The sequence below is a fragment of the Electrophorus electricus genome, chromosome 6 (genome assembly GCF_013358815.1).
Source record: "Electrophorus electricus isolate fEleEle1 chromosome 6, fEleEle1.pri, whole genome shotgun sequence".
Taxonomy (NCBI): domain Eukaryota; kingdom Metazoa; phylum Chordata; class Actinopteri; order Gymnotiformes; family Gymnotidae; genus Electrophorus; species Electrophorus electricus.
In genome coordinates this window covers 257501-270000 of record NC_049540.1, presented here as the reverse complement: position 1 = coordinate 270000, position 12500 = coordinate 257501, and the positions used below count along the sequence as shown (strand labels likewise).

Genomic DNA, 12500 nt, shown 5'->3' with positions numbered 1-12500 from the left:
CAGCCCACACACCCGTCTCCACCCGTCAGCGCTATATGTTCAGTGCTATGTATTCTGCTTTCGGTCTGTCCAGACTATATTCCCTCTATCCCTTCATCCACCCATCATCATTTCATCATCAGTACATCCCTCCATCCTCTCATCTTCCTGTACTGGCCATTCATCTCTCTGTTTATGCTGCTCCTTTTTACTCTTTGTTAATCCTAATAGTACTAATCCTAATGTCAGTCCTAATAGTACTAATCCTAATGTGGGTCCTAATAGTACTAATCCTAATGTCGGTCCTAATAGTACTAATCCTAATGTCGGTCCTAATAGTACTAATCCTAATGTCGGTCCTAATAGTACTAATCCTAATGTCAGTCCTAATAGTACTAATCCTAATGTGTTAGTCCTGATAATCCTAATCTGTCAGGCCTAATAATTCTAATATCATCCCTCTCATCTTGAGCCTCTTGGTATAACTACTATTATTAAACTATTATCTTCTTTGTTTGTTTCTAGATCATCAAAGATGGAGAAGAGCATGCTGATCTGAATGAGGTGGCGAAGCTGTTCAATATTCATGATGACTAATCAGTATTCACAATGACTTATCAATATTCATGAAGATTAAGCAACATCAACACTCTGCCAGAGGAGCCTGGGAAAATCTTTCTGCACGCATTTACTGTTATACTCTCTTTCACACTCTCTCTTTCTCACTCACACACTCAAACTCTCTCTCACACACTCACAAACTCTCTCTCCCTCCATGTCTCTCTCTCTTTTTCTCTCTCTCTCTCACACACACACACACACACACACACACACACACACACACGTATATAAAATTCCTGGCTTGTGACCTGCCACTTTGGCCTTGAAATCTCAGACCTGCTGTTTTACCTCCAGGCCTGAAGGTGGCAGTGTAGCTACAGTTTGATTGTGGCTTCATCAGATCAGTCCTGGTCAGTCTTCATTGAGACAAAACCTCTACCTGTTGTTTGTATGGAAATATTATATATTTGTTTTTTGTTTTTTTTTTATTGAGAACAGTAAATGTACCTTAAGAAATGCGATTGTTTAACCCCTCCCCTCTGTAAGACATGCCCAGTCTCAACCAGTAAAACTAATTCTGCAGATGTCTCACTCCTGTGGAATGGCCCTGTCCGTCCTGTTTGTAAGTAAATAAAAAAAATTAAAAAACCAATAAATTATTTTTAAACAAGTTGAGCTGCGTTCAGGTTTTTTTGTGATTATAAGAGATTAGAGGTTAAGGCTCTAGAGCCATTAGGACAGAGCAGAGAAGTTACTGGACATCTTTAGTGTGTCCTTATGTAATGCTGTAGTTTACCAGCTGCTTCTACGGTCTGTGCTCTCATACACACTTGTACTGAATGCTGTGGGGGCAGGTCACTAAAAACAAGTTTATCTGTCCAGGAACACCCACTAATTCAGACTTTTAAAAAATGTGTATCCTATTCCTACAGAGTTGTGATGAAAAATGCATAAAAACTTGACACAGCATTGAAATGATGATAATAAATTGCTCATTGAGGCCTAAAGTAAGTGTGTGTGTGTGTGTGTGTGTGTGTGTGTGTGTGTGTGTGTGTGTGTGTGTGTGTGTGTGTGTGTGTGTGTGTGTGTGTGTGTGTGTGTGTGTGTGTGTGTGTGTGTGTGTGTGTGTGTGTGTGTGTGTGTGAGAGAGAAACCAAGCAAAGGTGCCTCTCAAATGACTGCTGCAAAAATATTTTTCTAATGTGAGGTTCACCTGTACATAAAAAAAACTAAAACAGACATGACCACTGACCACTGACCACGCCCTGGAGCACAGGCAGTGGCCTACAGTAGGCTCTGAGCCACCAAATACGATATAGATTTATTTATAGGAATCTGCAGGTATCATAGTGACACTAAATCTCTCCCTGACTCAGCAGTCTCTACAGTCTAGTTATATCAGGTGTCACTAAAGGACTTATATCAGGAAGTCATTATATCAGTTCACCATGGGTGACTGACAAAATTCAGAGACAAATTGTAAAGTTTGGGCTGGATTCATTACCATGGACAGGACTGTCCCACTGGTTTGTCCTGGATTCATTACCATGGGCAGGACTGTCCCACTGGTTTTGCCTGGATTCATTACCATGGGCAGGACTGTCCCGCTGGTTTGTCCTGGATTCATTACCATGGACAGGACTGTCCCGCTGGTTTGTGATGTCCCATTCAGTCCTGTACTTCAACAGCCTTTTGCATTTGCAGGAAGACCTGCGTCCGAAGATGTTTTTAAACACAGTGAGTCCCCGTAACTGGGGCAACAAGGACGTTGATGTGCTTTTGCCCTCCGAGCTGGTACGTCCTTCTCCTCGCTGTTCTACTTCCTCTGAGCTTCTGCGCTTGTTTCCAGCAGATCTGTGGCATTTATAGATGCACTTTCTGTGGAAATACAGCTGTACTGCACAAGTGTTGACCTGGTCACAATGATCTCATGACTACATACATCCAGAGGAAAAACCCTCACGTGTATACACACACACTGATGTTAAAAACAAATGAATGCATAAAATACATATACACACACTGGTGTAAAAACACAAACATTTAATGTGTACACACACACACAGTTAAAAACAAAAATGCACAACATGCATGTATACACACACAGATGTTAAAACACACAAACGCGTCACATGCTCTGACGTTAATTCGTCAGTCCGCAGCACTACAGGGGTTTGTGGTGAATCAGGGCTGTGTTCTCTACAAGTTCACACCATGGTCTTGTTACCTTGGCACTTTTCCTTAAACACAACAAAACCTTTGTTGTATATAGCAATGTTTTATTTGTTAAATCCCTATCTAGTGATATTTTTATTGTTTGTCATTTTATGGTAACTGTGATATTCTGATTCTATGTATTTTGTAGTGTGTTCTTGTGTTCCTACAGATTATTATTGCTATTATTCTTCTTCTGTAAGTACTACAGTACCAACCCGTGTCCTCGTCTGCTTACATGCAGGGCAACATATTGCACTTATGGCTGCACCACCCTAGATGTGCACTAGGGGGCAGATGTACACCATGTTCCACTGTTCCATTCTTACTGCACGTGCACATGCCAAAAAGTCTTCAGTCCCCACAAGGAGCCAGCATGGAATAAAGACCATATAAAGAACTGCCTCAGAGAAAGTGTATTCTGCCTCTATACATCCTGTGGGTAGGACTTGCTCCACACTGAACTAGCCTTAAGCAAACACATGCTTCTGTTCACTTAAATCTTCCATCTTAGTTTAGAAGTTAAGGAGTTCTGGAGCATGGTCCAGTCACACACACAAATGTTAAGCAACTAAGACCACTAATCTGTGACCAATGGGTAACCCAATCTAATATCACCCCAGTGTTAACACAGCTGTGATCTCTGACTTATACTGAGGACACTGGTCCAGGGTGACCATACCAACTTAAGGACAACACTGAAATAAAAAAAAAACTATGCACACAAAAAACAAAGCGTTGTATGTGATCAGAGGAGTTCGATCAAAGGTATATTTTTGTATTTGTAAGTTCATCTTTGTTTCTGTTGTTCACTAATCTGTTTATTAGTAAATACTCCCCAGTCTAACACCTGCATATTGTTAAATCCCAATAAACATTAGAACAAAACAGCATCTTACAGTGAAGGATTCAGCAGACAAGAACCACTGGGTCCAAGGTCGGTTCTGACCCACCTGGTTATCACTACAGACTCAGAAGGCAGTGTTGGATATCTGCAGTAAACCATAAACTTTCCATGTGGTACTGAGGTTACACCCATCATGTGAAATACAGCCTGCCTACACAGTTGTTTATTTTACAATAATGAACACACCAGTCAGTCAGTGTGTTTACACAACAACCTTTATTGACAGATGGAAACGCAGAAGTGGGAGTCCCATCTTAAAACTGGATGACCTGGCCCTGTAAGAGAGAGGAGAGACATCTGGTTCAGAACAGGGATTAACAGAGGACATGAAGGCTTGTGTTTCACATTTATTTTCAATAAGTTATATTAATGGAGAAATGCAGAAATCACCTTTAAAATAAATCAGTCAGTCAGATTAACCAACTCCAAAAAATGCATCAGGTGAATCAACAACAGAATAAGAGTCATTATATGCAGCCCTGATTTAGACATTAGCCAAACAGGACTGCTTGGTACTGTACACAGGACTTCTGGGGAAACTGTGACCCATCAGGTGATGGCCTCAGCCATGGTAAGCCCCACCCACTCTGACTGTAGCTCTGAGGTCTACGCCAGGCCTCACCCCTTAAACCTGAGCTCACAAAAACATGTACTGTCCTGAGCTGTGCCGGGAACCAGAGCAGCAATGTCTGAAGTCAGAACCACCAAAGAACCAAAAGAACCCATTATCAACTGAATCAGAACCACCAAGGAACTCAATACAAATTGAAGCATCCAAGATAGAACATGGCAGGATGTATTCTGACATCTCTGGTCTAGTCTACTTTTACATAACAGATGATGCTCTAATTCTACTAAAAGCCCAGATCTGGATTAGTACCAACACCAGGCTAACCAGGCCACCCAACACCATGTTCTCCTCCCAAGCACACATGGTCCTCGAGCTCCAAAAACAGAAGGACACACCTGCCTTCACTGTTCCTGTACAATATGATCTCCACACACTCCTGGCCTGGTTGGAGGACCAAACTCATCATTCGTCTCACTCCAGCAGTAAGTGAGCAGAGCAGGCCAGCCTCTTCGGCCGGCTTCAGGGTTGGGTGTTCAGAGTTTTAGGGTAATTAAGGAACCTAAAAACCTTAAATAAACCCCAAAGCGTCGATGCCCTGGAACAGCAGCACATCGTCCATGTGACCTTACCTTTCTCTTCTTGTCTCCTCCTAGTTCGAAGTGCTTGCACCTCTTGATGGCCAACATCCTCTTGGATCTGCAGCTGGGCTCCACACACTCCAGCCTCAGCACGATTTTCTTCGTGGTTTTAGCCTATGACGCAAGAACACAAACATCACTAGTCACATGGTCATCAAAATAGTGAAGACAAGTTTTACACATTAGCAATCAAAACACACCTGTCAATTTTAAAGAGCTTAAACTGAACCTAAACAGACCAATCCAGGTGTTATACCTCCATTTCTCAAGGTAATGGTTTATTTAAGAAAAACTTTGGAAATTTCCAACAGTACCTTTTTTCTGAATATAGGCTTGGTCTGCCCGCCATACCCGCTCTGCTTTCTGTCGTATCGCCGCTTCCCTGAAACAGAGGCGTGTCGTTATAAACTGCCCTCTCCACATTCACCAGTGTCCAGGGGGTAACGAGGCCGTGAGATTTTACCCTGTGCGTAGAGAGAGTCCTTGCCCTTCTTATACTGGGTCACTTTATGTGGCTGGTGTTTCTTGCATTTTTTGCAGTAGGTCCTGCGGGTTTTCGGTACGTTCACCTGCAAAACAGCACCAGAGGTTTAGACTTCAGCTAGCTAAAGGATCACTGCAGCACTACGAGGTCTGACCGCACCATTAGCTAATGCTAGAGCTCACGACCAAAACTCCAAGTTTTGCTTTAAAAGGGTAATGTGTGAGGAGCAGCTCGACTCAACCGCTCAGGTTACACCAGCCTACAGACTAACGCCAGTCGGACAACCACGTTACACATGCTCCGTTACTGCTCTCGTGCTAGCCGTTACCGACGCCGAAGACATTAGCGCCAACGCCAAGTTATCGGCCACTAAAAATAACCAAATCCCAAATACCGCTCAGATAAAGCCAGGACATTGGTGACATTTTGTCATAGTCCTGTATTCTTTGGGCCGTTAAGGGTTCGGCTCTTGATATTAAAAGGATGTCATCAGATTTGGAGAGAGAATTCTCTCAGCAGTTTACTTACCATGGCTGCCCTCGGCGCGCAGGAGCAAAGAGGAAGCACTAGCGCAAACGGGGGTTTAATGCCGGGTCACTGCGAAGGGGAGCACGCCTCACGCACTGTCGCCATCTAGTGGCCAAAACAACAACATTTCAGTTTCGCGTGTTAGCACGTTAAATACTGCTGGCATTATCATTTTAAACATAAACTACAGTAAAAACAAATACAGCTTCAAAGTTTGCTGAAGTGTTTTATAAATCACACAAGAAACACACACACGTATGTATGTATATATATATATATATATATATAAATATGTATAAAAGCATGAGCTGTAAGCTTAACATGCAAAACTACCGCTAATAATCTAAACCCTGTTTCTGGTTACTATAGCAGCGGCATCTACACCCTCAGCCACCATGACGCTTTGTTACTGACACGTCCACCACTCGGAAAGTCTGGCCTTATCGAAAAAATCTGAGTTTCCCACTAGTAAATACGACATGTGGTGGCGTTCATGTGCGCTCATTTCGTAAATACGACATTTCTGACACGACTGGAAGGCATATGGATCCGTCTGAAATGGCACGCGGTACTTCCACATGGTACGAGGATGGGTAGTGTGTCCGGGACAGGACGCGAAAAGTCCCAGGATGACATACTGGAGACATTTGTCAAAAACGGAATAAAACTAAGGACAAGAAACTAGCATAACCAGTTCTGACTGCAGTAAGAAAAGATGTACGTATTGTATTTTGCTCTAATGTATTTAAATACGGCCCCCAGTCATAACTGCTCAGAGACACACAAATGCTAAATCCATCTCATCCACGGGGAAAAAAGTGTTATGGTAGTAAATGTCACAGTGTTAGAATCACGTCTGTGAATTAAGGTGTTGAACTACTTTTGACTACTGTAGTCAGTCATATTCTGAAATTCTTACATTTTATATTGTTTTCACAAACAGCATCTTGTCTAGATATATATTTGGCCAGTTATCTGCAGTGTGTAACATGTTTCATATTCCACAGGCCTTGATGGTCATGTTTTCCCTGCCTGGTAAAAAAAAAAAAAAAAGATGGGACAATTTGAAAAGAAAATATAAAAATATTGTTGAAAAATATCTAAAATATCCAATGATGTTTTGTATAGAGTTTATAAAGACTTTTAACTACTAAAGTTTTTTTTCCCCCCCAATGTTTCATCTTTAGCTGTGTCTAGTTTCTTCTAGGAGTCCTTGTGTCCTGCTACAGGTGTGTGGGTAGACGGGAGAGGACACAGCTGCTACCTGGCCATGGTGCTCTGTGGTAGGTCAGTAGACCTCCTGTTCTGGTGGACTCGTATGATGTGGAGAATCCAGGAACTGCAGCCAGACAACTGTAGGGGAGGGTCCGACTCTGCGGAGTCCTAGAGACCCCAGCTGGACTACGATGATCGGCACACGGAAGTGAATTCCGCTGGGTCCTACAAGCCTTACATGGACTATTATGAGGGATTGCGGAGAGAGAGGGGAGTACAGCCACGTCAGTCTGCAGGTCAGACTTGGGGTCTGATTATGTGGAGGATCCACCAATGGAGGTGGAGGAGGTCCTGTATGGGGATTCTCTCACTGACAGTGACATTCAGTCTGTGATTTCCAGGAACGACGAGCCTCCAGTATCTGCAATATCACCCAAGGCTCCGCCCAGGAGGTATCACCGAGGCGCAAGCAAGCCAGCCCATGCGAAACAGCTAGAGGCAACCTCGTTTGAGGAGGAAACTCCCTTTGCTAGGGCACACAGCCACAGAACTCGTGCGCCTGTACCGAAGCCTCGTAGAGGCAGGAAGGAGGCAGCACCAGTGCCCATCTGAGACGGGGAAGGTGGCTGGAGTGCCTCCTGAGGCAGGACAGCAAAGGTTTCCACCCCCCAAATCAGCGAGGGGGGATTCCCCACAGGTGGGTTGGACTGCGGCCCAGCCGACAACTAGGGAACATCCCGGGGCTCTCGCCGACTTACCTGGACTTGTTAATATATGGAATGATGTTTATCCGTCCCAGTCACTGTCTGTCCCGTCACGTTGTTTGTACCAGTCGTTTTGTCCCCTTTGGTGTCCGTCCCTGTGCCTGTTAGCGTGTCCGTACCTGTGCCTGTTAGCGTGTCCGTACCTGTGCCAGGTAGCGTGTCCGTCCCTGTGCCAGTTAGCGTGTCTGTCCCTGTGCCTGTTAGCATGTCCCTGTGCCTGTTAGCGTGTCCGTCCCTGTGCCAGGTAGCGTGTCCGTCCCTGTGTCTGTTAGCGTGTCCGTCCCTGTGCCTGTTAGCGTGTCCGTCCCTGTGCCAGGTAGCGTGTCTGTCCCTGTGCCTGTTAGCGTGTCCGTCCCTGTGCCAGGTAGTGTGTCCGTCCTTGTGTCTGTTAGCGTGTCCATCCCTGAGTCTGTTAGCGTGTCCGTCCCTGTGCCAGTTAGCGTGTCCGTCCCTGTGCCAGGTAGCGTGTCCGTCCCTGTGTCTGTTAGCGTGTCCGTCCCTGTGCCAGGTAGCGTGTCCGTCCCTGTGTCTGTTAGCGTGTCCGTCCCTGTGCCAGGTAGCGTGTCCGTCCCTGTGTCTGTTAGCGTGTCCGTCCCTGTGCCTGTTAGCGTGTCCGTCCCTGTGCCAGGTAGCGTGTCTGTCCCTGTGCCTGTTAGCATGTCCGTCCCTGTGCCAGGTAGTGTGTCCGTCCTTGTGTCTGTTAGCGTGTCCATCCCTGAGTCTGTTAGCGTGTCCGTCCCTGTGCCAGTTAGCGTGTCCGTCCCTGTGCCAGGTAGCGTGTCCGTCCCTGTGTCTGTTAGCGTGTCCGTGCCTGTGCCAGGTAGCGTGTCCGTCCCTGTGTCTGTTAGCGTGTCCGTCCCTGTGCCAGGTAGCGTGTCCGTCCCTGTGTCTGTTAGCGTGTCCGTCCCTGTGTCTGTTAGCGTGTCCGTCCCTGTGTCTGTTAGCGTGTCCGTCCCTGTGCCTGTTAGCGTGTCCGTCCCTGTGCCTGTTAGCGTGTCCGTCCCTGTGTCTGTTAGCGCGTCCGTCCCTGTGTCTGTTAGTGTGTCCGTCCCTGTGTCTGTTAGCGTGTCCGTACCTGTGCCTGTTAGCGTGTCCGTCCCTGTGCCAGGTAGCATGTCCGTCCCTATGTCTGTTAGCGTGTCCGTCCCTGTGTCTGTTAGCGTGTCCGTCCCTGTGTCTGTTAGCGTGTCCGTCCCTGTACCAGTTAGTGTGTCCGTCCCTGTGCCAGTTAGCGTGTCCCTCCCTGAGTCTGTGTGTCTATTGTCATATTGGTCCCTGTCCTTCTCCTCTCTGTCTTGTTCATGCTGTCGGGTCATTTGATCCTCTGGCCTCGTCGTTTGGCGATGGTCTTGGGGCAGCAGCCCGATAAGCTGCCGCGCTGGGAGTTGTGCCGTTGGGAGGGGCTCTGTCACAGTACGGCCCCTCCCCCTAAACGTCTCCTCGTGTGTGTGTGTGTGTGTGTGTGTGTGTGTGTGTGTGTGTCAGTGCCCACGCCCTCCCTGTGTCTCATACCTGCTTCTCATTTTGTCATTAGTATATTTGTATAAATGTCTATCATTTATGTGTCTGTGGTTGTTGGTGTTTGAACCCGTTAGCCTGCGTGCTATGTGATGTGTGTTATATGTGGAAAATAAAACGTATGTTCTTGTTTATGCGACTCGTCCCCGCATCTTGCTTAACCTCCTCGTCACACTGCTATGTTAGGGTATATAATTATACCATTATACTCTGCTATGTTAGGGTATATAATTATACCATTATACTCTGCTATGTTAGGATATATAATTATACCATTATACTCTGCTATGTTAGGATATATAATTATTCCATTATACTCTGCTATGTTAGGGTATATAATTATACCATTATACTCTGCTATGTTAGGATATATAATTATTCCATTATACTCTGCTATGTTAGGATATATAATTATTCCATTATACTCTGCTATCTTAGGATATATAATTATACCATTATACTCTGCTATGTTAGGGTATAAAATTATTCCATTATACTCTGCTATGTTAGGGTATATAATTATACCATTATACTCTGCTATGTTAGGATATATAATTATTCCATTATACTCTGCTATGTTAGGGTATATAATTATACCATTATACTCTGCTATATTAGGATATATAATTATTCCATTATACTCTGCTATGTTAGGGTATATAATTACACCATTATACTCTGCTATATTAGGATATATAATTATTCCATTATACTCTGCTATGTTAGGATATATAATTATTCCATTATACTCTGCTATGTTAGGATATATAATTATACCATTATACTCTGCTATGTTAGGATATATAATTATTCCATTATACTCTACTATGTTAAGGTATATAATTGTATTATTATTCTACACAATTCACTGAGAGAATGGAAGTGAATGAAACCAGGAGACATAATGAACAGTAAGAAAAAATTTTTAAGTAACACCTTTACCAAGGAATATGTACGGACAATAAAATAGAAATTGGAAAAGAGATCACAAAGAGTAAACTTATAGGACTCATTGAATACCAAACATAAGCCAGCAGTATAACACGTGTTATCTAGCAGCAGCAGAATAGCGTGTAGAATAGAGTGAGTAACATGTTACCGATGTTGGGAGAAAGTTCTACAATGAGGTGCTCCACCACTGAGACACCTGCCAGCCATGGATAAGCAACTCGGGGATGGGCATGAGACTATTAGTTACATTTGTATAGCACCTTTCTCAGATTCAAGGACACTTGACAGACAGATATCACTCAAAATATGAAGGGCCCTGTAGCGATGCCAAAGTTAGGAGAAGTTTTATATTGAGTGTGAGCAGTAACTGCTGACTAGTGTAATCTGTAGAGGATGGGGTGACATGGACCCTTTGTTTGGTGTGAACTCTAGAAACTGTAGTGGATGGGGTCGATATTGCGATTGTTCCAGACAATCACAAGAGATCTGCTTCCTGTAATTTCTGTCATCATCAACAATTCCTTATCTTCTGGATACATGCCAACTGTGTTCAAAACTGCCAGGGTGGTACCAATCCTCAAGAAAGCCACACTTGACGGCTCCAAAGTTACCAACTACAGACCAGTATCACGTCACTTTTTCCTCTCAAAAGCCCTCGAATGAGCAGTTTACAATCAATTGTCTCTTTTACTCACCAAGAACCAGCTGCATGATCCCAATTTGTTTGGCTACAAACTGGCACATTCTACAGAAACAGCCCTCATAGCAGTGACTGCGAAACTTCATGCTGCTAAAGCTGACAAACTGTCATCTGTTTTGATTCTTCTAGACCTTCAGCAGCCTTTGACACAGTGAACCACAACATTTTCCTCTCTGTTCTCTCCAGGCTTGGTGTGACTGGCTTTGCCTCCTATCTGGAGGGTTTGGTCCTATCGGGTGACATGGAGAGGATCCACATCTAAACCATGGAGACTCTCCACTGGTGCTCCACAAGGGTCAGTATTAGGCCTCCTTCTCTTCTCTTTGTATACTTGTTCTCTTGGTGATGTAATATCTTCTCATGGTTTCTCCTACCACTGCAATGCCAAAGACACTCAATTATTTCTTTCTTTTCCACCCTCTGAGACGCAGGTCTCCAGACGTATTTCAGCATGTTTGACTGACATCGCATCATGGAGGACAGCCCACCACTTGAAGCTCAACCCCAGTAAAACCGAGCTTCTGTACATCCCAGGTACTCCCAACCCTTACCATGACCTCACAGTTTCCTTCGAGAAATCCCTGGTATCACCATCCGAAGGTGCCCGTAGCCTCGGCATAACTTTGGACAACCAGTTGTCGTTCTCAACTCATGTTTCAAATCTAACCCGGTCTTGCAGATTTCTCCTTTGTAACATACGAAGGAATCGACCCTTTCTCTCACAGGAAGCTACCCAGGTCCTTGTGCAGTATCTTATGATCTCAAAGCTCAACTACTGCAACTCACTATTTGCTGGTCTTCCTCTAAGAGCCATCAGACCTCTACAACTTGTCCAGAATGCAGCAGCATGACTGGTCTTCAATCTTCCGAAGTTCACACGTTACTCCACTGCTGCGCTCCCTTCATTGGCTTCCAGTAGCTGCATGCATCAGATTTAAAACCTTGACATGGACCAGCCCATTCATACATGAGGTCAATGGTCAAAGCCTGATCTGTACCTCCAGTACTTCAAACTTCAAATACTGCTCGGCTTGAAATACTGTGCTTCAGATCTCATGGAAGACAAGCATCGAGACTATTTTCTGTCCATTTGTGGAATATTTAAAGCACAACTGACCCTACTCCCATATTGACTGACTAAATTAATACTTATTGTAGGGTATTGTTTATTATACTGATGTTGTTTAACAAACTCTAGCACTTATTGTTTATTGTACTTATCATTAAGATTGACCTTATGTATTTTTTACTTCTAGGTATCAGCAATGGTCCCTGTATTTCTACAGTGTTCTAGTTCATTGGTATATTGGACTCTAACCTACTGTACTGTACTAGCATGTGTTCTATGAGGAAATGACAAAGCACTTTTATAAGTCGCTCTGGATAAGAGCATCTGCTAAATGCTGTAAATGTAAATGGATCCTTTGGTGTAAACTCTACAAACTGTAGAGGATGGGGGTGACATGGACC

At 44.3% G+C, this 12500-nt stretch overlaps 2 protein-coding genes across 5 annotated transcripts in view; one reads left to right on the top strand and one right to left on the bottom strand.

Moving 5' to 3' along the window:
• The window catches only part of aifm1 (apoptosis inducing factor mitochondrion associated 1), a 23999-nt gene extending 23244 nt beyond the window's left edge, over positions 1-755 (top strand). For all 4 annotated transcript variants that reach the window (XM_035527650.1, XM_035527649.1, XM_035527648.1 and 1 more), the window contains one exon: positions 505-755. In XM_035527650.1, the coding sequence (XP_035383543.1) occupies positions 505-576 (72 nt within the window). In that variant the 3' untranslated portion in view covers positions 577-755. The remainder of the gene's footprint in view (positions 1-504) is intronic.
• A 3102-nt stretch (positions 756-3857) lies between these two features.
• rpl36a (ribosomal protein L36A) lies at positions 3858-5967 on the bottom strand. The gene is made up of 5 exons (XM_026996082.1): positions 5883-5967; positions 5334-5439; positions 5185-5252; positions 4862-4984; positions 3858-3936 (listed from the first exon to the last, which is right to left on the bottom strand). The coding sequence occupies exons 1-5, from the start codon at positions 5883-5885 to the stop codon at positions 3916-3918; spliced, it is 321 nt and encodes a 106-aa protein (XP_026851883.1). The 5' UTR covers positions 5886-5967; the 3' UTR covers positions 3858-3915.
• Between the last annotated feature and the right edge of the window lie 6533 nt (positions 5968-12500).

Excerpts from the sequence above, each read along its gene's own strand:
- rpl36a (XM_026996082.1), bottom strand. Across the intron at positions 5,253-5,333 it reads GGACTCTCTCTACGCACAGG|GGAAGCGGCGATACGACAGA; the intron begins GTAAAATCTCAC and ends CCTCTGTTTCAG. Across the intron at positions 3,937-4,861 it reads GAGGAGACAAGAAGAGAAAG|GGCCAGGTCATCCAGTTTTA; the intron begins GTAAGGTCACAT and ends TCTCTCTTACAG.